Source organism: Ruditapes philippinarum, unplaced genomic scaffold (assembly GCF_026571515.1).
Source record: "Ruditapes philippinarum isolate M1 unplaced genomic scaffold, ASM2657151v2 ctg2534_1_1_1_1, whole genome shotgun sequence".
Classification (NCBI taxonomy): Eukaryota; Metazoa; Mollusca; class Bivalvia; order Venerida; family Veneridae; genus Ruditapes; species Ruditapes philippinarum.
Window position 1 is genome coordinate 75,582 of NW_026867293.1, and position 24,727 is coordinate 100,308.

General features: G+C 33.2%; 2 protein-coding genes across 2 annotated transcripts; one reads left to right on the forward strand and one right to left on the reverse strand.

Moving 5' to 3' along the window:
- Nucleotides 1-1,044: 1,044 nt before the first annotated feature.
- LOC132735555 (uracil-DNA glycosylase-like) lies at nt 1,045-10,318 on the forward strand. Its single transcript, XM_060722508.1, has 8 exons — nt 1,045-1,236; nt 5,334-5,579; nt 6,497-6,592; nt 7,342-7,396; nt 7,643-7,685; nt 8,112-8,200; nt 8,703-8,881; nt 9,696-10,318. Exons 1-8 carry the CDS (start codon nt 1,129-1,131, stop codon nt 9,846-9,848), a joined length of 969 nt encoding a protein of 322 aa, XP_060578491.1. The 5' UTR covers nt 1,045-1,128; the 3' UTR covers nt 9,849-10,318.
- Nucleotides 10,319-17,466: 7,148 nt separating this feature from the next.
- On the reverse strand, nt 17,467-24,579 carry LOC132735554 (uncharacterized). The gene is made up of 7 exons (XM_060722507.1): nt 24,090-24,579; nt 22,607-22,861; nt 20,910-21,707; nt 19,748-20,284; nt 19,266-19,370; nt 19,001-19,112; nt 17,467-18,716 (listed from the first exon to the last, which is right to left on the reverse strand). Exons 1-7 carry the CDS (start codon nt 24,577-24,579, stop codon nt 17,822-17,824), a joined length of 3,192 nt encoding a protein of 1,063 aa, XP_060578490.1. The 3' UTR covers nt 17,467-17,821.
- Nucleotides 24,580-24,727: the final 148 nt, after the last annotated feature.

The window sequence follows — 24,727 nt, forward strand, 5'->3', positions numbered from 1 at the left end:
CCTTCTGATGAAATTTGACAGGAACTTGAATTGTAATATATGTCATCTTGAAGGTATACATGTATATTATGAATCCAGCCCAGGTGTGGATCCAGGAGGTGTACATCCACGATTTTTCCAGAGGTCGAAGAAATCTCATAATTCCGGGTTTGGGGATTTTACTACTTTCAGAGGGGGTCAAGAGTAAAAAAGGCAGGATTTTCAAAACTTTTTTTGCGTGATAACAACTAAGAAAACGTTGGTTGATATATAATTTCAGAGACCAATTACTTTCCAGCTGTCAGGCGCGTAGCTGCCTATACGCGAGTACGCGCTGCTGCACAGCTGAATCCACATTATTTTGACAAAAAAATTTTTTTTAGTAAAAAAATGTGGTTTGAAATTCAGCCCCGCGTTCGCCAGATCTGATAATTACCCACACTGAATACTTTTTATAAATCATATAGCCTAAATCGTACACCATACCGTAGTATTTTTTGAAAAGTTGTCGGCCTTTGCAGCTCTTCAAAGTCGGAAGTTTGCACGCGCCGTATTTTCGAAATGTAAACAAATGCCAGCAAAGGCCGCAAGTTAGACTTGCTGTGAAATGTAGACTAGTTAAAATAAACGAAAGTAAAGCCATGCATTTTATGCTAAAATAAATGGATTTTCGTTGGTCAAGAAAGCTCTCCGGAGGCCCCAAAACGCACCAAATTGCACCATTTATTTCAAAATTTTCAGGGGGGGCATGCCCCCTGACCCCCCTAGATTATTTTGAATCCACATTCTTTATTGGCTAGCTACGCGCCTGGCTGTACTGTACAGTATAAGGAAGTTGGAACTTGAAATTCAATCAAATATCCAATATTCACGATAATATCCAAAAAATACTATATAAATAGTGTAAATAAATGTTTATTTATTTGACAGAATTTCAAGTTTCTGTGGTCATCTTCACCTGTCCAAGGAGGTGAAATCCCGCCAGACTCGCTACCTGCCCTTTCCGCTCATGTCTATAAATAGACACGTCATACTTAGGGATAAAAACAAAACATACCCGACTAGATTTTTTTTTTTTGCGGGAAATGATCTAGGTAATGAAAACGCTCACCATCAGAGCAATTATTTGTGCAAATAAATTTACATTTAATGCTAAATTTTCAAACATTACGTAGAGGATTTTCTAGCATGAGTGGCCAGAAGAATATATTGAGCTTTTTCTCGCCGCAGCAAAAGCGATCTTCAGATAAGATTGAGGTAGGAAACGGTGATTGAAAATTGCATTTTTTTTCATCATAAAAACACATGTTTGTATATTTCTTGTTCAATAATCACTGATAATATGGTGCATCATTAAGTATCTTAAAATATTAAAATACAAAAGTTGAAGTATGATGCTGGGATGTACTATAACGTATCGTATGGTCCAGTATGATGGCAGAGTGATGGCCTGAAAGGAATGAGTGCCATGAAAATTGTCTACCAGTAATGATCTAGTCGTAACCTAGTTCAACTACATTCTGTAATTGTACTACCCATTGAGATAAATGTGCTAATTTGTGTATGGGCATTGTCTTCCCAATTCTGCCCAACAAATTTTGCACTTTAGGGCCTATATAGACGACGGTCGCCCTTCATAAAGGCTGACGCCTGTGTAATATCAGTTTGATAAAGTGAGTCCGTCTTGCAGACGAAATAGTCTAATTCTGACCCAGAACAAAAGTATCTCGAAATTTAGCTTTGGCATGTCAAAATATTTTGACTAAGTCGTAACCATAACCATTAAGCTATTGTAACCAACATTGTGAAAAAACAATTCACTAAATTTTGCTTTGAGACCAGTGCAATTACCTGCATGCCGCCAGCTTTGTATCATCCTCTGACACTGCTGTGGGCAAGAAACCTGTAAGGGCCTTAAGATTCATACAAGTGAGAAAGCTATCGCACTGGCTTACAAACATCAGTAGTTCTAAATTCTCAGGTGCCTGAATGCATTAAAGGGGCATGCAAGGTTTTCCTCCATGAGTAATTATGTAAATAAAAACTTTCGCCAACTCAACAATGATAACAATACATCTTTACATTGATTCTCCACTAAACATTCAAATTAGGCTGTAAGTAATAGTGAATAATTGACATTTGCGAATAGTTACCCAGACATCTTTTTTAGTTGGTACAACTCATGTATAACATTGAACACATACTGGTTCTTTTAACATTTCACCAAAAAACTTGTAATATTTTCTGAAATTAAGTTTCCAAGAATTCTAGATTTGTGCAAAAACAGATACGTTACCATTTTTCCAATTGCTTTCAGAGACTAGATAGAAATAATTAGCATGAATATACACGATTTAGAAATTTATTATCATACTTTCAGCATTATAGCAACAGTATATATTACAAAATATTATGCATTAATATGCATTTAAAACAAATCAACGTCTATGAATAGCTTGTGAACTGCATGAAAATGTTACTTATTAATCAGACTTGTTTATTCCAAATACATGAGTTATTTATAAAAGCATTTTAGGACAATAAAAACACTTATGTTCCATACTTATCTATTGACAAAATGTAGCTCGAATTTACTTAACAGTATAAATTTATTCCGCTAAGTGGAAACAAATATTAAATCATAGTAACGTATCTGTTTCACAGTTCTTCTATGAACAAAATTATGAAAAACCCTGAACGCATAGATAGATATCCATAAAGTTTTATAAACAACTGACCAATAAATAATATGTCTGAACCAGTACTTTTAATATAAAACAGAACACACAATATCATTTAAATTTTTTTTTTAGGTTTTATTGTTTTATGTGTAGCTTCAAATAGTCAAATACAATTGTGACTTTAAGAAACAGATTGAACTTAACAAGAACATTTGAATAAAGACATTCATCTATTAGAATATGTATTAGCTAGATTAATGTGAGTGTTTCATAGACTAGTGTGAATTGACATTCTGTTGTCTTTTTGGTTCATCTGCTGTTCAATTGTCTTTATTTTTTCGAATACTTTTTCTTTATATTCTGGTACTATCTCGATCCTTGATTTTGTCATACTTCGTGATATGAGTAAGCCTACATGTATTTGCTTATCTACATTTCACAAAATAATATCCGAAACAATGGTACCGCTTAAAGAAAACCAACTTAGTAAGATTAAGAATTAATCCATATATATGTGCACCTCCAAGATTTTGAGCTATATGCAATTAGTCCATCCCTACCATAGACAGAAAATCTTGATACGACCCTGACTAAAATTTAGAAACTAACGGGCATTCATTTAAAAATACTTTAATATGTTTTTTTCATTAAGTTACAGTGCTGTCATATATTGCCTCACCATATACATGTATTACTTATTTAAACCAATTTTTTTTTCGTTGAAGATTTAGTTATATATATTATTAAAACAGTACTCAAATCTCTTTCTAAACAGATACGTTACTATGATAAACAGATACGTTACCAGAAGTTATACAGTCCTCTACATTTTATTTTAATACAAATTTTGCAAACCAAAAATATATCAACATATATTTATTCCAGGAAATAAAACAGTAAATCTCTAATGTTTCTTCCCTGTTTTTCAACATTTTATTTTCTAGAAAACTCAACTAATCCTTGAATTTCAAATTCCTGATTCACATTTTCAGTTTTCCAATAAAATCGAGATCAAAGCATCATTTATCGGCTACACGTATGTTATTCTGTAATTTTTTACATAAAACCATTTCAAAATTGAGCAAAATCGTCAGTTAAGATTCAAACAATAAATATTGGTAACGTATAGGTCTGTTGGTAACGTATCTGTTGGTCACAAAACTAAAATATATCAGATATACACACGTTTGGTAAAGCATATATTTGAATAATGCATAAATGCGATCCTACTTTTAAGTACTGGTAATAGTAAATGTTTCTCAGTGGGATATCATGGTAACGTATCTGTTTCACTTTAAAGTATAATCCAAATTGCCTCATCATTGCAAAGTCATTGTGGTTCTAGCATGTATATTGTCATCAAAATTATTTTTGAATAATGAAATATGATAAAACTTGAGTTCAATAGCAAACTATTAATATGTTACAAGTTCATATTACTCTTACTCAGGTTTACCTGAAGTTTGGTAACGTATCTGTTCAATATATGAGGGACATGCATTTCAGCTGGTAACTTTTTTTCAAATTCACTGTAGAAAACAATAAAAATCGCTCACTTACACATTTAAACTAAAACTTAATACTGAAGCAGTTTTTCTTCAACACATGTTTCAGGTGAAAATATGTAAAACCAACAGTAATATGGGACCCAAGCCTGGGGACATTACATAATGGGTTATACAGCACCTTTGCATGATAATATTTTCGTATAAATCCAACAGACTAAGTCATTAATTTGAATGCTTTACATACATGACTATGTAATGAAGCAATAGAATGCCAAAAAAAGTATTTTTCAACTGCAGTGCAACAAAATATACTCGAGGGACAAAATATTTTCTAATTTGCACGTTTAGTGGAGAATCAATGTTTAATCGATTATGAAAGGAGGAACTATTTCATGTTATGACGGTAATGTACATGACAAAATGGCTGGCAATCGGATAAAAAATTCATTGTCAAGTACAATTTAAATACAAACAAAATGTCATATCTTGTTATAAAATACTATAAAAAGTTATGTTTAGAATATATTTAAAACTTTTCGGCACTTTTCTAATACTAATAGTAACCTTAGTTTATGGTTATTGAATTTTCTAAGTGGTATTTAGCTAAATATCAACCATACCCATTTAAACTGATAAACATAATCCCTTTAATAAAATGTCCTGCACCACTAGTTAACTAGTCTTGCCTGCTAGTTTCGGTGGAATAACAATACCACTGCATTTACGCATTTAACATTGTTAGGATAGGGTGTAGGTGAAACTTATAATATTGTAATATTGTGTTAAAATATTGATTTATTTCCCATGTGCGAAGTAGTGAAGGCTAATTCCAGTACAAACAGTGTCTGACTTGGTAAAGAGAACCTTCATTATGCCAAGTTGATTAGATTAATACCAAACCATACATTGTACTTGTGTTTTAAAGAACAGTATGTAATTAAGTTTCACACAATGTTCTTGTTATAATAATAAGTGGCATGTATAGTGATATATATTTATAGTTGTTTTAATTTTCTTCTTTAATTTTCTAGAAATGATTAATACAATCCTGGAAACAGTAATTAATAAATGTAACTGAGTCCATTATGTAAGCTCAGAACCACCTGGTTTTTAAAGTGTTGTTCTCCCCATTATTTATATCCAGCTTATTGTCTTCTTTTTAAAGTGTACAGACAAAGAATCCAAGAAGCCAAAGCTAGATGATACACAATGTTCTCCACCAAAGACTGGGAAAGAAAATTTGAGTTCATCATTGAGCCCAGAACAGAAGAAAAGGATGGAGGAAAACCGACAGAAAGCCCTCGCCAAACTATCTACTAAACAGCCCGAGTCTAATGGATTGTTGGTTAACGTTGGGGCTTCATGGAGAACAGCCTTACAAGAGGAATTCTCTAAACCATATTTTGAAAAGGTTGGAAATTAATATTAAATGTACCCTTTTAAAGAAATGTTTTAAGACATAAGGTATCCGCACAGTCTGATCAGGATCCATGCTGTTCACTATCTGTTTCTCTATTTGTAATACAATTTGTAAGCGAACAGCATGGATCCTGATCAGACTGCACGGACGCGCATGCTGGTCTGGATCCATGCTGGTTGCAAACCCAGTATGTTGGTTTTGTCATGGCGCGACTCATATATGTTTTCAATGATTACTTAATTTAAATTAAAGATTCAAAGAAGTATTCTAGTAGTGATGAGTACGTTTCTGAGTTAGCATTGGGAGACAAATGACCATTAGACTCATGGTCAGAGATCATTTATCATGGGGAAATTTTGCCTTGCCAGAAGTTTGAACTTGCTACCCCTGGATTTCAAATCTGATGCTCTTGGTGTTGTGTAGTATTGTTCAGACACCTGAAAATTATAAAGTTGGACATTTTGTTACATTCGCCATAATAGACCTTGTGTGTATCAATGTTCCTGCATCAATACAGGTATAGGTTAACATCAATTATGTGCAGTAATACCAGATGGTGGTGGTGTTGGTAGTATACAATCTGAATCATGGTAGTAAGCCAAAGCACAGTTCAGCCACCGCATTGTTTCTGGGCAGACTGTGAAGCAGTACCAGTACTAGTTGTCTTCACTTTAGCAAGTAAATGATAACTTCTGTACATGGCAGAGCATAGGTACAGTGCAAATATACGTAGAAAGAATTTCATGATCAATCTCAATGAAAATGAACTGCACCATATAGCAACCAAAACCCAGGTGACCCGATTCACAGCCCAATGCTCTACCCATTGACCTAATGGGACGGTTAGTAATAAAAGGTGACAAATATTTCTGTATTTTTCTTTAATATTCTGTATATTGTTTTTACAGTTGAGTAAGTTTGTTGGATCAGAGAGGAACAAAGGCACAGTTTACCCACCAGCTGGAGATGTGTTTAGCTGGACAAGGGCATGTACTGTGGATGATGTAAGTATAATGTGTGAACACTACTTAACATTATGTGAACACTATGCAAGGAAATAACCTATTTTAAGGAGAGATTAACCACTAGGCAGTCATACAAATTTCTTCATTTAGAGCTAAACAATCTTTATTGTCTGTTTATCATTAATATGCCTGTACATTGATAGATTGGTTGCCAAATGGTTTGGTAATACTATTTTTGTCCTGCCTTTTGCTTAGTCCAGAGCATCTTTTGCCTTGTCCATGACAGTTTCACTCTCCTTAAGCTAGAGCCTTCACTTTAATTTGATTTAAACATACTTATTGTAGCTTGATTGAGAAGCAAGTTCTTCCAACTTATGTTGATCATTTCCGAGTACGCTTCTTGGAACTAACCAGTACTGGTGTCAAATGAGAAATGATGGTCATGGCTAGAATAGGGCTTTAACTGATGATCCCTTAGTCAAAAGGCAGACAATGTAACTACTAATTTACTTTATGTCACAGCAAACTTCTGTACTATAGCTTCATTTTGATGATACAACATTGAAACACATTGATTATGTTTATGCTCATGGTCAAATTTTTTAAACGTGTTTAGTAATAGGTTTTTGGCAAGAGATTTTGTTCCATTCAAAGATGTCTTGAGCCCACAGTTAAACGAACACAAGCAATACCTCTTTTAGCTAAATATAGTAGCTTATTGATCAGTAAAGATCATCAAAAGTTCATTTGAGTTGTACAGTAAAGTGCTATTTCTTTTTAAATATTAGGTGAAGGTTGTGATTCTAGGACAGGACCCCTATCATGGACCAAACCAGGCACATGGTCAGTGTTTAATTTTAGTCTTCTTTTTATTCTTCTTTATCTTAATATATGATGGAAATAGTTTGTTTCATAAATTTATATTAAGGGTTGGTAGTATGAAAAGTCAAGTGTTTGATCGTGTTTTTAAAGGTTAATTTAAGCCTTCTTCTAAGCTGTAAAGTCACTACATGTATTAAACAAAACAAAACAAAACAAAAAGGTGCACAAATAAGAATATTTGTAATACAATTTTGGATAATTTTACAGGAATGGCATTCAGTGTCCTGCCAGGTGTCCCTCCTCCTCCAAGGTAAGTAGAGTAAGGAAAAAAATTCATTTTTCTACAAGTATTTAGTTGTTACAGTAACCATAGTGACAAGGTAAAACTTACAATGCATTAATTTCCAACATATAATCTGTACTTTTGTAAAGTTATCTGACAATTGTCCTAGATGTTCTAAGCTTCATATATCTTGTGTAAGATTGATATTACTGTATACATAGATACACATGGCATCTGTGCTTGTCATAATCCTTTAAGCCTGGAAGTCACCATGCAAGTGTAACTTGAAACCTCTCCTTACCAATATAATGTGGGATACCACATTGATTTCTATATGGTGGAGTTATTGCACAAGTCTTTTGCATTATATGTAAATTAGCTTTATAGCTTGTATAGTGAATTGTTTTGATAATGATTGATGGTTTTAATCATGTGTTCATAAATATTTTTCAGTTTGTTGAACATATATAAGGAACTGGAGACGGACATTGAGGGATTTAAAAGACCAGGGCATGGTTATATTATGGGATGGGCTGAACAAGGTAAATTTTTCTGTGACACTTGTTTACTTTTTGCTCAGTTGTCTCCCTTTGACCACAAAAAATTTTACAGGGAAAGTGTATGCTGTCTATAATCGGAAGGTACTATAAAATATATATATAGGTTACAGCTAGGGATAAAGCTATGAGCTTGCCTACCTGTCTGTCCCACTATTGTATAGTATTTTTGTATACTGACCAATCAGTGCATTGTATCAACTAGACACGTTTTTAGTGACGAAATACACTTAACATATTTAGTAATGAAATTATGCAGAAGATACTTTTGGCTTAGTGAAAGGGGCCTAGTTTTGGTCCATCTGTAAAAGCCATGTACCTGGTACATTTGTACTTCTAGAAGTTTTAAAAAAAGAAGATAATTTTGTGCTATTATTAAGTGAAAGTTATGAAATTTCTGGGTTTCTAGGTTCTGTATATGTTCTTTAGTAAGAGGTTGATTTTTACCTCAGGATTAATGGTTATAAAGTTTTGTATTTTCCAACAGGTGTATTGATGTTGAATGCAGTACTTACAGTAAGGGCGAGGCAAGCTAACTCTCATAAAGACCAAGGATGGGAGAGACTGACTGATGCTACTATTTCATATCTGAATAAAAATAGGAAAGGAATTGTTTTCATGCTCTGGGGTTCATATGCGCAAAAGAAGGGAGCACAAATTGACAAGGTTTGTTTATTTTCAAATGGGATATAAGTTTGTTTTATATAAATATAGAGTATACAAGTTTTTATCACACATCGGAGCCGCTTTTGAGACTCTGTAAATATGGTTTTGCACGGCCATGCATGTATTTTGACGTGACATCACTTGCATTATACAAACATAGCAAAAAGACATACTAAATGAGTGTTGCACTATAGGCATATCATTAACAAAAAAAAAGGAATTTTTTCACTATTCAGTTTGTATTGTTCTTGTTTGTTATGTGATAAATAGAATATTGGTGTGAATACATTACTGAATTTATTGAACTTGTTGAATAAAATAATATTGCGCTCGCCAGAAGCTTATTGAACTAATTCAATAAATTCAGTATTGAATTAAGTAAGTTCAGTTTACACTCCTTCAATATCCTCTTTCTCTATTTATTATATACTTACATAAATGAAATATTGAGAATACTGATGAAAAAAAATTGTATTTCATTTTTCATATTTGCAGTGAAACATTCCATATTTTCACTGGTGTCTTCTTCAAAATTCAGCCAATACACAAAATTTAAGAGGACGTCTTTTCGATTGTTATGTCAAAAAAGAGAAAAATGTATATGATAAACAGAAAATTCAAGTTTTATCTATAAATGCAGAAGTTATTTCCATGAAAATTATCATATTTCACTCGCAGCTACCGCCACTCATGAAATATTTATTTTCATACCACTCCATGAAAATTAATCCTGTATTTATAGAAAAAAACTTGAATATCCTCTATATATTGTTACTATGTAGATTATTAAGATTTATACGTTTGTTTGTTTCAGAGTAAACATCATGTGTTAAAAGGGGTACATCCATCACCACTGTCAGCTCATAGAGGATTTATGGGATGCAAACATTTCTCACAGTGTAATGACTTTCTAAAAGAAGATGGAAATACTTCAATAGACTGGGCACATCTTCCCGTAGACTCTTGAGTAATAAAACCAGTCTGTTAAAGTGTAATCTGTTGTTAAGATTGTTTGTTTTGCTTGCCTGTGTTGACAGCAAAATGCAAGTAGAAAAATTGCTGATATTGTATGTGCTATATTTGTTGGACTGAATGACTTTATTTTGATCTGTCTGAATAAATTGTCCTCACTTTGGTTTGACTAAATATCACTATTTAGGGTTAATTGTGTATCTAATTCAAAGTTTTACCAGGTTTTGATTTAAAAGCATTATTTTTGTTAATCTTGATACAGAATTTATTAGCTAATGCAACTGCAATAATATGTTCAATTTTCATTTATTTTTCGTTTATCTTGAGTGAGTTTAACATGAATTGACTTTTTAATGCAGCTTTTTAATTTCATTGAATTATATTTTTGATTGCAACCAAAAAAAATTTACGTCAAAGATTGAATTGTTAGCTGGATATAAAATTAATGCTTAAATTGAATTTATCGCATAATGATAAACGAAGGCGCACGAGTGTACACTAGTGTAATTACATTTTGATGTGACATCATTTGGGTTAAATACCAACATAGCGTTAAAGCGCTCTAATGAAAAATGACTGCAAACCATTCTTATTTTGGATATGTAATAAAAAGATTATTGTCTTTGTGCAGATTCAATCTTAATTTGAGCCCTGTCACGACAAAACCAACATAATGGGTTTGCGACCAGCATGGATCCAGACCAGCCTGCACATCCGTGCAGTCTGATCAGGATCCATGCTGTTCGCTATCAGTTTCTCTACTTGTAATAGAGTTGGTAAGCGAACAGCATGGATCCTGTTCAGACTGCTCAGATGCGCAGGCTGGTCTGGATCCATGCTGGTCGCAAACCCATTATGTTGGTTTTGTCGTGACGTGGCTCATTTATTGATCTTATTTACAAAAACAATATTATGCATTCCAGAGGCTCTCATAGTATGATTTTATTCAACTCGTTAAATAAATTTATAACATGCTTTTCGGTGGTTTATAAAAATATATCAGTGATATAAAATTGGTAATTTCACTGTTTGAACCAGTGAAATTACCACTTTGATAATTTCACTGTTTTGAATTTAAGCCCCTTACGTTGTTTCAGTGAAATACCAGCGTGCACAGTACTGGGTACCAACTTAATGACGTGACGTCGTAAATGACGTCACGTTGTATTATTATTTGGCGCGCTTTTCATTCAGTATTAGGTTTAATGTCTTTTTAAAACGTTTCTTTGCATGTAATAAAAAGAAAATTTGTTTAGTTTAGTGTAAGATCGAAATATATTTCACCTTGTGAACATGAAAAGTTCATATTTCACTCGTGGCTGCGCCACTCGTGAAATATACCTTTTGGTGCTCACTCGGTGAAATATATTCCGATCTTACACTGAACTAAACAAATATCCTCTATTTAATTTTCTTCCAACTTCACTGATTATAAGTTTCTTTTCACTCTGTTATGTTAATATGTAAAAATGGCATTTAATGACAAGTGATGGATATAGGCAGCACACCACTCTAATTGAAGCCACAGCGAGGATTTCATGGATATAGTGACTATTGTGGATTTAAATGACTGGTTGTCTTTAAAGTGCATTTTCAGCATGAAATTTGTTTTTGTGACATGTAATATGATCATTGGCAAATTCGAAAACATGGTTAGAAATCACATGCTGTTAATTATAGATGTCAGGGCTGCCATTGTTTGTAAACATTGCTTTTAACAGCATGCTCGGTGAAAACAATTTATTTTACAGGGGGGTACAAACCTTCAGCAATAGCAAAAAATCTACAAGGCCAAGCACCTATTTCTTTGTGATATTTTGCATGTATAGGGAGTTGCTAAAGCAGTGACAGACTTTCTGTAGCCCATATATTTGCAGGTATTTTTTGTCGGAGGGACGAAATATGTCTCGGACCACTGTAGATTTTTAGGGGCCTGTCTAAAACGCGGACGCCTTAAGCGGACAATATAAACATATAGGGAAAACGCTGACAATATAGACAAAGAGGAAAAAAGCGGACGATATAGATATATAGTGGTGATTATTTTGGGCATTGATGAAGTTTATAAAAATGATGTGTAATTGGATTTATACTTTAATGTATAAAAAAATATAATACATTAGCAAATTGGGAGAAATATTAAAGTAATTTATGATTGAATGTCAATGAATTTTATATTATATTTATATGACACATTTTCGGAATTTCTAAATATTGAAAACTGTGCCTTGAAAACTAATATATGAAACAAATGGATCAAATGAATGTCTTTAGAATTACAATGATGGTACTAAATTGGCAACAGCTGATATGTAATTAAGGATATGTATTTCATTTTGGCATTGTTTTTGTCTGTCTTTATGTGCAGTAGGCGGACAAAATTTTTATTCGCAAAATAAAAAAAGCCTTGATTTTTCAAAATCGAAATTTTGTAAGAGTAATTTTTAATCATAAAGTTATTGATATAAATAAGTAAAGACAGGCTGTTGTTTTTTATTGATACAATATAAGCAGAAGCGTGCTGCAAATTAACGGTAATTATATAAGTGTGAACAACACGCTACTGATTAATCGTGTCGGCACTTAGCTAGAGATAACATGATACGCATTTTGCGGACAATATAGATATATAGGGAAAACGCTGACGATATAGATATAGAGGAAAAAAGCGGACGATATAGAAATTAAGAGTAGACTTATTGATGATGAGGTGGGAATCGATGAACTTAATAGAAATGCTGTATAATAGAATCATATTTTTGTATACGTAAAACTTAATGGCAAATAAGATAATTTTTTTTTAATTACGAATTATACTAAGTTGACCACATTAAAAAAAATAAGGATAAAAACTTTCATTCACATTTGTACAATGATTTTTGGACAAAAACACGCTTATTTATAAATTCATGTTTTTAAGGTAATTTTAAAGTTTAATGGTCGTTGATAAAAAGAAAAAGGCATGCACGTATGTGACGGACACGTGTTGCAAATTAACGACAATTAAGTGTCAACAACATGCTACCTGATTGAACCTGTCCGCTCTTTGCCCTATTTTTGCGGACAATATAAATATATAGAGAAAAAGCGGACGCTATAGATATAGTGTAGAATGATGTGTGAGATAAAATTATAATAAAATAGATAGTGATAGTGTATAGAAATATTGTGCAGTAATAAAAACGAAGATAAAGAATGAACTTCATTGCAATTTTATTTAAGCAATATAACACATTTGGTACATGAATTTATTTTACACATACAAATAATAATAATCCTTTCCTAAAGAAATATAGCCAGATTTTTTTATTCATAACAGTTTTCTATTCTCCCGTTTTAAACATTTATTTCGTCAGCGTTTTCCTTCTATATCTATATCGTCCGCTTTTTCACTATATGTCTATATTGTCCGCATTTTCTGTAGCCACTTTATTAATTGTAAATGGGTGAGATGTATGATTACTTGAAATATACAAGTGTCGGTGCGTGATTAAGTCAAATACACAGGTGACACGTGGATACTTTAATTAGTTGATTGGTTTTTATAGCAGAAAGATTTTTTTATTTACTTATAAATGGATAAAACATAAATAAAACTAAAAAATATTATGAATTAAAGAAAGATAATTGATATAACTTAATTATATACATGGTAGAAGCCAGATATTTTTTTTATTCATAACAGTTTTCTATTCTCCCGTTTTATACATTTATTTCGTCAGCGTTTTCCCTCTATATCTATATCGTCCGCTTTTTCACTATATGTCTATTTTGTCCGCATTTTCTGTAGCCACTTTATTAATTGTACAAGGGTGAGATGTATGATTACTTGAAATATACAAGTGTCGGTGCGTGATTAAGTCAAATACACAGGTGACACGTGGATACTTTAATTAGTTGATTGGTATTTATAGCAGAAAGTTTTTTTTATTTACTTAATGGATAAAATATAAATAAAACTAAAAAATATTATGAATTAAAGAAAGATAATTGATATAACTTAAATATATACATATCACACTTAATTGTAATGCTTTAAGTTAATTTGCAACACGTGTATTTTCACCGGTAAACGTTAATTTTCAAAAATATACTCATTCGCCCACTATTTCATAATTATATATGTACACAAAAGAAGATTCGGCGAATATGTCAATTAATGTGCAATATAGAAACAAAAGTAAATTACAAAACATAGTAAATTGTATATTTTGAAAGAATGTCAATCTACAGTAACACTATATATCTATATCGTCCGCTTTTTTCCTCTATGTCTATATTGTCAGCGTTTTCCCTATATGTTTATCATGTCCGCGAATTGCGTATGCAAAGTGTTCAAATATATTCAAACTTATTTCTTGTGCCCTTATTCAGTTTTCCACACGTGACTGTTGCATGTTTTGTACTGTTTAATTAAAAGTTATTAAGTCAATTAACATGAACAAATAAAAAACATAAATTTAAGAATTTGAACAAATAAATAAACTAAAGTCTTTTTTAATTATTATAATAATTACACCTTACAATTACTACTGCTTCTAACTAATGTCTTTCATATATTACTTTATAAAAGCCAATTATTAGCATTTAATATGAATTTAACTATGCTCAGTCATTTTACACTATATATCTATATCGTCCGCTTTTTTCCTCTTTGTCTATATCGTCAGCGTTTTCCCTATATGTTTATATTGTCCGCTTAAGGCGTCCGCGTTTTAGACTGTGCCCGATTTTTAGCTATTACGGAATGAATTGGAATTTTTAAATGCCTGACTGTTGCATATGGGATGATTTCATTACAGATGTGCAATGTTATGACATACATGTTCTCAATAAAATATGTTTTCTTTTCAAGATTGTGTAGTTTGGGATCAGATTTATCAGACATATTGCTTGTAGGACATTGACGGCAGAAACTTGAAATTAAGTGTGGAGTGCTACCATATGTTATATATAGTATATAATACTGCACGTTTGTAACGTCACTTTTCATTGGACAATCATGACGTTTATATAGTTTTATATACAAGGTTGCTGTCTATTTTCTAAGAAATCTCGCTTGATTCCTTTAAATATGATGCTTGCTGTATTATAAATTCGTTATAAGTATTTCTGACAGGTTGTATGGCCGTATATAAACGGTTGTTTGCAATATTACCCTCGCCTAGCGGCTCGGGTTATATTTACAAACACCTGTATATATATAGAGGATATTTGTTTGTTTGTGTGTAAGATGAAATTTTATTTCATCGAGTGGGCTTTAAAAACAGTATTCTCACGAGTGGCGTAGCCACAAGTGAGAATACTGTTTTTAAAGTTCACGAGATGAAATAAAATTACATCTTACACAACAAACAAACAAATTTTCTTTTTATTTTATGCTAAAAAACAAGTTTAAACGAAATTTCCATAATATTAACATAAATATTAAAATCTGTTTCCCCATTGAGAGCCTCTTTTCGTGCGAATTTCTCATTAAAAACAAGAAGTCTTGAGCTGAAAAATAAGTCCGACAATCAACATTAAATGACAGTGATATTATTTATTTTGTTTAAAAAATATGAATGATCGCTTGTTTTAATAATAAAAACAAACAATTCGTGTAGGAGAAAATTCCAACCATCCATCCATATTTCTGTTACTTACTGCGAATTTATATTAGACCTGGCTTTGTTAAATGTAAGCGGCAGCCATTTTTTAAAGTTGTGTATTTCACGGGAGGAAAATAATTGTGTTTGATTGATCATTCAGAGGGATATCATTTGGAATTGTTAGTCATACACCTTTTTAAAAGAAAGAAAACATATTTGAGGATTGAAACAGACAAAAAATAAGTGTTGACAGATGTGAAAACATGAAAAAAGCAGCTATGAAAATGGAAGACTTGGAACTTGCTCGGAATGCTGGGTGGTTTACTTGTTCTACGAGCTGTAGCTGTCACTGCTTTTCAATTTTTCATAAAGCATGCGGCAGTTATTACTCGTAGGATACTTTAATATGCCCAAATGTCATCAAGAGCAGTTTGCATGTGGAAGGAATGTATTTTTCAGACTGTAAAAATGAAACAAAAAATTTAGAGACGAAATTTGGTGATTGGAATTTGAATGAATAGAAGTAAGTTTTCTTCTTTTTATTACTTTTGACGTTTAAGGTATTTATCAATTTCAGCTTTGCTTTTTCTTTAAACAGCCTGACATTGTCAGAATTGTCAGCAAAAATAAAATTGAGGTACCACATGGGGAAAATCTTAAAAAAGTAGTTTCGTCATTGAAAAAAAGTGAAATTATATTTTGATAATTTTCACTGTGAAATTACCAAATATAATTTTCACGGATAAATCAGTAATCCACTGAAAAGCATAAAATAAAGGGCCATAATTTATAACCTGTCAAAAAATATTCATAACTAATAATGTACAATTAATCTCCAATAGTTAACAATTAATCTGCTGAAATTCCTTTATTGACTTGATCTGCTGTATCAGGATTTACTGTATGCAATGTGAACTTTCAATTTAAGGCCACTAGTATAGATCCTGGTCAGACAAACCTGCAGGCTTTATACTGGTTGCCGAGACTGTCAGTCCAGTTTCAGTGTTAAGTAACATTTTAATTTGTATTGACTGTTTTTATTTTTAAATATACTTGTTCAGTATTTAGTGTTCAGCTAACTATTTTTAGATTTTTGATATTTCAGAATCTTTATATAGATCATTTGTAAATATGTCATAAATTTTGCTAATAAAAGGAATATTATCATTTTTAGATTTATTTTGTTTGAACTTGAAATGACCAAGAGGTTAATATCATTTTCCAGTGTCTGTATTTGGGTATCCCACATTTAAACTGTATGTTTGTGACAATGATTTTCATTGGTCAGTTGTGGTGTTTATATGATATACCTAGCTGCTGCAAATTTAATCAAAGGAACCTATTACCTAGTATTTAAAATCTATTAATTAAATTTTTCACAAGTTACATGACCAGGAATTAGTTATCTTGTATAACAAGAGCTGCTAGCCCCATCCTAGATGTAATTTATTGCATACCTGTGCTGCTTTTGTGATTCCGTTTAGCACGACCGTGCATAACTTTGATGTGACCTCATTTGCGTTATATGTGCTAAATGTTACAGGCGCAACGAAAATATTATTCTTTTGCACTTAAAACAGTCTTTATTTTGGGTTTGTGACAAACAAAATATTATATTCGCGTAGGTTCAATACTGAATTTATTGAACTCGTTGAATAGAATAATATGCTCGCCTGATGGTTAAATTCAACTTGTTCAGTAATGAATCCAAACTCGTTCAATATCGTCTATATATAGCAAACAACTGTCCATAGCGCGATCATATAATATGTCAAGTCAAGTCCTAGTAATGCTCAAAACATCCTTATTTTAATGAATATGACTGACAAATTCATTAGTGTTCACATTCACGATTTCAACAGAGTAATTGCACCTTTTCGGCCATTAATATCTGCAAAAGATAAAGAACAAAAAAGTACACATCTAAATAGGTTATTCTGCGTTTCCTTATTTGTATTAAATTTCATACTCAAATGCTAATTCATGCTATGAAGAAATGCACTTGTATATCTTGAGTTTGTTCTCTAATCATATGTAGCAGCAATAAGCATTACAAAAGTAGAGCTTTAGTTATCATTATTAATTTATTTATAAACACATAAGAAATAGTTCTATATTTGCATGATATAACAAAATTTGATGTACAAAATAATCATAATCCAGTATATAAAAAAAATAACTCCATGGGCTTCATATTCAATTGTCCTACTAGTTTCACACACTCTTTGGCAACTACTGGAGTAGACACACAGACAAGCTTATAAGAGACTGGAGTCGAATATCCAAGCATTGATGAGTGAATTCACTGCACCAGATCTGAGTGGACCATATAGCTAGGCTTCATACAAACTTTAGACAGCCTACATCATCATCTTTCTCATTGATGTCGAATTGATTTATTACCACGTGGTCGGGATCGTGTATTATACGAGATTGATGGTTTGTCCCTGTACTTGATTCCATCTATCTGATTCGTCTTTAGGTCTTTCTGTTTATTCACTTGATTTTCCTCATCAATAGTTTTCTCATCATGATCAGTTTGATAAGATTCAGCTGAGTTGTTTTTATTGCAGTTGTTTGCATCTTGTTGGTTATTTTCAGAATCAGGAGGAGTATCTTCGTCTTTTAAACTCTCACCATTCAGATCCTTTTCAGATTGAGCATTGTCATTTACTTGGATGGAATCGTATAAATTCCGTTCTGTGATCGGTGAATCAATATTTTCACATTCTTTGGTTTTAGAATCATTTGTCATCATAAGTTTCCTTTGATGGTCAACATCATGATGTATTTTATCGGGGAAAATGTTTTCATTTGACGGTAAAGTTTCGGCACATTCAAACTCCGAAGCATTTGATTCTTGTGTCCCTGTTGCTGGATTTGTATCCTCATCTTCGTCGTTCAGTATACTTTCTAGTACTGATTTTATTATATCCTTCTTTAAATCATCATCAACTGATTCTGTTGTATTCAATACACGTTCAAGTTGCGCTGTCAGTTCACGGGATAGTTCAGTGCCGTCAACAGTTTCTTTATCATCATTGTCATCTGCCGTTATAATAACTTCAGTGATAATGTCTCCAGTGATTATGTCACCATTTTCACTTGTCTCTGCGCGCAGATTTTGCAGACGATAAAGTGTCTTTTTGAGCGGAAGTGGGCTAATAGAAATATCGTCTGCTTGGTCAGTTTTGAATGCGTCAAGAAGATCGTGATTTTCATCACAGCCATTTCCGTTGTTGCTTTCGTCACATTCAAGATAGTTGTCCCATCTGTTATTGAAGGAAGAAAACAACAACAACAACTTATTCTAAGTTTTCTATTTAAATTCTGTAACGATTATAGTTTAGCATACTACATGTAGAATTAAAAAGCCATTTTGTAGGAAAAAGTCGAAATAAAGTGACCTTAGATAACAGAAACATATATTACTTAAAGGTTATACATGAGCATTTGTATATTCATGGCAGAATACCAGCATTTGAAATACGTGTACGTAATATTATTGACTATTCTCTGTTGAAATATACACGGTCAATTCGTTTTATAAAAATACCTTTTCATGTCCAAGTCAAGGGATCCAGGGAAAGTGTCTGTGAGTAGGGTATCTGCTGTCAGGAAGGGGTCATACGGGTCAAATAGCTCCAAATAAACGGCTTTTGGAAATTCTGAAAGTTACAAAAAATCCTGTTGACCATACATGTACTTGTCAGTTATCACTTGTTAAATAAAACTATTTTGAAATTCAACTGTCTTAAAAAGAAGATATTTATATTATTTTAAAATTTAATTTATTTATTTCTAATTAAGCATGAACTAACCTTTCATTTCCCAGTCTGACGGATTCTCTGAGAATGGAAATGGCCATAAAGTATCGATTTCCGGTTCCGGTTTTGTATCGTCTGAATTCAATGTTTCTTCGTTTGCTGTAAAATGTATGCAATACTAGTAATTATAGAGATCCACGCATGTATGTGATTTTGAAATGTGTATAAGTAACCTGTTATTTACTAATTATGCCGTTAACAGTAGCGTTCTTTATATGCTGCTTATTTTTCCATTTCAATGCAACAAATATTTGTTTGGAGAAGATCAGATAACTTAAACATATTTATCCAACAGCACGATGCGATTGAACATTGACTAAAATAGCATTTCATATTACGTACAACAATCCGCTTTCATATAAAATCGTAATTTCAGAGTAAATGTTTACGCCTTTAAATTTTAGAATGCTTGTGGCAAGAAGCAAACGCTCTGGAACGCAACAATAGCAGAAAAGTATCAAATATCGGCCGTTTACCTTCTTTTATAATGTCGTTTGCCTCAATTTTCACGTTAACTTTGTCGCCAGTCTCCCTTACAATTGCGGTCTGCTTAACGTTGCTTTCTTGTGTTGTATTTATTTCCGGTTTGTCTCTGACAGTTTTTGGTGTGGATTTTAGATGACCATCAGTATAAGAATCACACTTCGTTTGCATGTCATTTGAAAAGTCTTCCACAGATTTCGATTTGACATGATCGCCATCATCAGACGAACTTTTGGCAGATGCGTGTGTGTCGACAACAGTTTCCTTTTCCACATGGATGACACACTCAGTATTTTTGGAGCTTTGAGGCTTTGTCTGCATGCTATAGCTAGTATTAAGTGTCGAATCAGAAATCATACTATTTTTCTCACAATTAACAATTCTTTTTTCTTCGGAACGCTGCTGCACCGGAACATCCGTCAATAACTTCCGGAAAGACAAACTCGTGCTGTTTGATCGAGCTGAGACAGAAATTGGACTTATATGAGTCTCGACAATTGGAATTCCTAATGGCACGCGCGTACGATCAGCTGAAATCACATTTGCACAACAGTAGACATAACAAATGAAATGTTAACGATCTATATAATTTTTCAGCATACAAGCGGTCATTTTCGTATTCTATTACCAGCCTCATAACTGGTTGTTCAATGCTTATTAAACAGACACTAAGATACAAAAATAATTTTCAGCTTTTTATGTTCTGTGAAACATTTCATTCCAATTCCAAAGCTTTTTCTGGGACTATGCACATTCTCTTGACTGTTTTTATTTCATGACACAATCATGAACAAAATTATACAACACTTGTTAACTAGATTATATACCTTAATTATCAAGTGGACATCAAGCTATCCAGCTAGCTTACGGAACGTCGGTGGTTCTACTCAGGTGCCCGTTCGTGCCTGAAATAATGCACGGAAGGGCACCTGAGGTCTTCCTCCACCAGTAAAGCTGGAACGTCGCGATATGACCTATACTGTGTCGATGTGACGTAAAACCCAAAACAAAACAAAACATCAAGTGGACATTATACATGTAACGATATTGCTATCAATATTGACTAGATAAATGAGGAGCGAACTACTTTAAGATATCCTACTTATGTTTTGGATGTTTTAGTTATATTTTATTTTCTTCTCAATATATACTTACTTTTTTGATGCTTGTTATCCGGCGTCCCTCTAGTAAAAGCATTTGGCGCATCGGACACTATTTTGAACGTAGCAGGTAAACCTGGGTTTCTTACCTGGGGTGCATTGGGAATAAATTGAGGGGGCATCCGTTTTAGATTTGGAAACAAATCGTTTGCAAAGCCGGGCCTCACAGCGCGAAACCTCACAGTTTGTTGCCCAGCAAGAGGCGGGGCAACAATACCTACAATCCTTGGCGACTGAGCAGGCGAGATTGCAAACGGCGTGGTCGATTGTGAATTCTGGGAATGAATGGCTTGGTCATGTAATGAATTGATTTGATGAACCGGTGTTCCAGAAATATTTTGTTTTTTGATGAACGGCGCTCGTTGCTGATAGTAACTTCGATCCTGCGTTTGAGACACGTTTTCTCCACGCCCATGCGATAATTTACTTGCCAACAAACCACGTGTTGTATCGGAGACTGTGTTTTCCGTGGGAATTTCAAACGCGGATTGGTAAGAAACACGTGCCACGTGTAAAGGTCGTGAGTTAGTATCAGTATAACAACTGGTGGCATTTTGGCTCAAATTCAAAACCTCGTGCATTTTTGAAGATTCGACATTTCCTGCAGAGGTTTCAGAAATTTGACCTTGTGCGTTATTGCCAGTACTGGATAGTGGTGCCAAACTTTCATGCACAAGTCCACTCTGACCCAGATTTTGAGACGTAATATTAGGTGGCGGTGTTGGCGTTTTTGTGTACACGACACCGTCCTCTTTCTTTTTCATCGTCGGGGCGCTTGGTTGATATACCCAATCTATGTAAAAATTAAATGTTCAAGCGTGTTGAATTAAGAATATCTATTGTACTATAAATTAATATAAACTCAATTACTTGAACGTTATCAAATACTTTTGATCATCATAAGTCGATTTAGAATAAAGATTTTTTTTTTCTAGATAGTTGTTTAACAATTCACGTATAATGTGCGCAATAATGCACAGTGCAATAAAACACTTTAATTAGAATTGTTTTAAATTCATCTTTTTTTTAAATAAAAGAATTCATTCTGATTTGATATTCCACTTAAAGTCTTCATAAAGCATATATTTTTATTACATGCTTTTCGGTGGTTTATAGAAATATATCAGTGAAATAAAAACTGATAATTCACTGTTTTAAACAGTGAAATTATCAATTTGATAATTTCACTGTTTTGAATATTTGAGCCCGGTACGTTGTTTCAGTGAAATAAAAGCGTTCACAAGAATGGAAACCAACTTAATGACGTGACGTCGTAAATGACGTCACGTTGTATTATTATTTGGCGCCCTTTTCATTTAGTACTATGCTTCAATGTCTTTTTAAACGTTTCTTTGCATATAATAAAAAGAAAATTTGTTTAGTTTAGTGTAAGATCAAAATATATTTCACCTCGTGAACACCAAAAGTTCATATTTCACTCGTGGCTGCGCCACTCGTGAAATATACCTTTTGGTGCTCACTCGGTGAAATATACTTCGATCTTACACTGAACTAAACAAATATCCTCTATATAAATTTTAACAATATTTTCCCGATACTTATTTTAAACAAAGGAAATATGGAAATATTTAAAGCATCAATCTAAAACTTATCGTTTACAGTAATCCGGCGAAAAGATAAAACTAGAGCGCACTTTACAGTCACCATTATTCTAATTATTATTACCAATACCTGGATAATCCTGTCTATGTTTGGCCTTTATTTTTTCTGCTATATCGTAATATTTTTTCTTCTCTTCCAATGCCATATTTGCCCACATTTGCCCTAATTTAACGCTTATCTCCGAGTTGGTTGCATTAGGCATAGAAGAGGCAAGGAAACCACGATAATCACGTGCCCAGACCATGAACGCGTTCATCGGACGCTTGATTTTACCATTCTTGTTCTTGTAATGAGCGCCTGGCGTTCTATATTCAATGTTGGTTCCTGGAATAGAGCCGCTTTGATTAACAAAAAATTCTTTTAATCATTCATTAGCAATATAAGAACGTCTTGAAAAAATACCTGAATTGGAACTTTCCAGGAGATCCAGTTTTTCAACCGTTTTGGTTGCCAGGTACTTTGAATGGGTATATTTTTATTTTCGTGCACTGTGCTTTTCTTTCTCGTCTTGTTACCATGAACTTTTTCATAATTGGCAAAGCAATGAGTAACAGCACGTATCATATCATTATGCTCAATACATTTTTGGATTGCCCTTTTCTGTTGCTGTTGTTGTTTCCTTCTTTTGTAAATTTGATTACATGTAAACCGTTTCCGACACAGGCTCCGACAGGACACGTTAATTATTATGTTATAAAGTTACATAGAATATAATCTTAAATTCGCTATGAATAGATGATAAAACACACGAAGACATGTTTCAGTATTAAAATTATCGTGTTATACTGCTGACCAAGTGATACAAGAGCTTTAATCTTTACGACCTAGCCTGTTTATGGCGACTAAATCGACCCATACGCCCAGTGCAGACCAAGATCAGCCAACACCCAATCCGTACTGTCTATGGTCAGGACATGTTTTGAAAATTTCCCTAAAACTGATGGAACACATCTCGTTTAGCGGACCCAAAAAGATAAGCTTGCGTTTTCCCCCATATTTTTACATGCTTATTTTCAAATACATTTGTGTATGCAACAGATTCGGAATAACACAAAAACAAAGATAATAGGGAGAAAAAAACGCATGCACACTGGGGTCAGCTACCCGAATGTAATGGTTTAAACTATATTGAAAGATGGACAAGATCATTTATGGTATTCAGCGTGACAAAGGTTTCTTATAAAAGCAGCACGCCTCCAGATTCCAGCTAATATTCGTGAAATTTTTGAAAATGTATCAAAAAGTAAAATATTGTGAAGTGAACAAAGAAAATAGTATACACATTGCAAACGGCACTTACAATCCACCTAAATTGCTTAAAAGAGGTCAAAATATTCAAAAATAGCCCTTATCACACACAAATCATGCAAAAACAGCCCTTACTCACTGTGAACATCGGCCATTTATCACAAATAACATGGAAATTATTACCTATATATTCAACTTTTTTACTTTTCATAAATTCTCAATATCTTTTTCTCAAGTTTGATTTTATTGAAATATTTTGCCTCATCTGGAGGCATGTAGCTTTAAATGTGAATCCTGTATTTACCTGGTACACATGATGATTTTGGATCATTCGTATCTTGTTGTTGTTGTCTCATTAACGACCATGCTAGTTTTTTCTTCATGTCTTCCAAAACAGCTTGCTCCTTAGACACCTTTGCTAGATACGGGACAAATACTGTACCAGACGAATCTCTCGAAATTTGAGTGTACAAAGATTTTTTAATCACTTTTTGACTCCCAAAGACCTCGCTTGCTGTTTCCTGGGCATTTGCTTTTGAAGTAGACAAAATCTGAAACAGGTTTTTTGTATCTCCTTGACCCCGAATGTCAGAGGGTGTTTGAGAAAACCCGGTTTTAACGGAAAAAATCCGAGACTTATTCTCCGCGTCATTGCCCGTCGTTGTAGACTGATTTGTACCAGCCATGTCTACATTTGAATTTCCAACAGCTGTTTCTGCTTCAGTTTTAACAACAAGTTGAAATGAATTATCCTTTTTCATCGAAGGATTGTTTGTCAATATAACTGTATCCATTTTTATGTTCTTATTAACCGGAAATTTGTGTTGGGCGCATTACCGGAAGTGAGTTTTAAACAAACTGGCGTCATGACGCCATGCGTTTCAGAACGGCGTAAACATTCCCGCGTAAAATTTAACACGTTCTGCACACATTTATACGTTT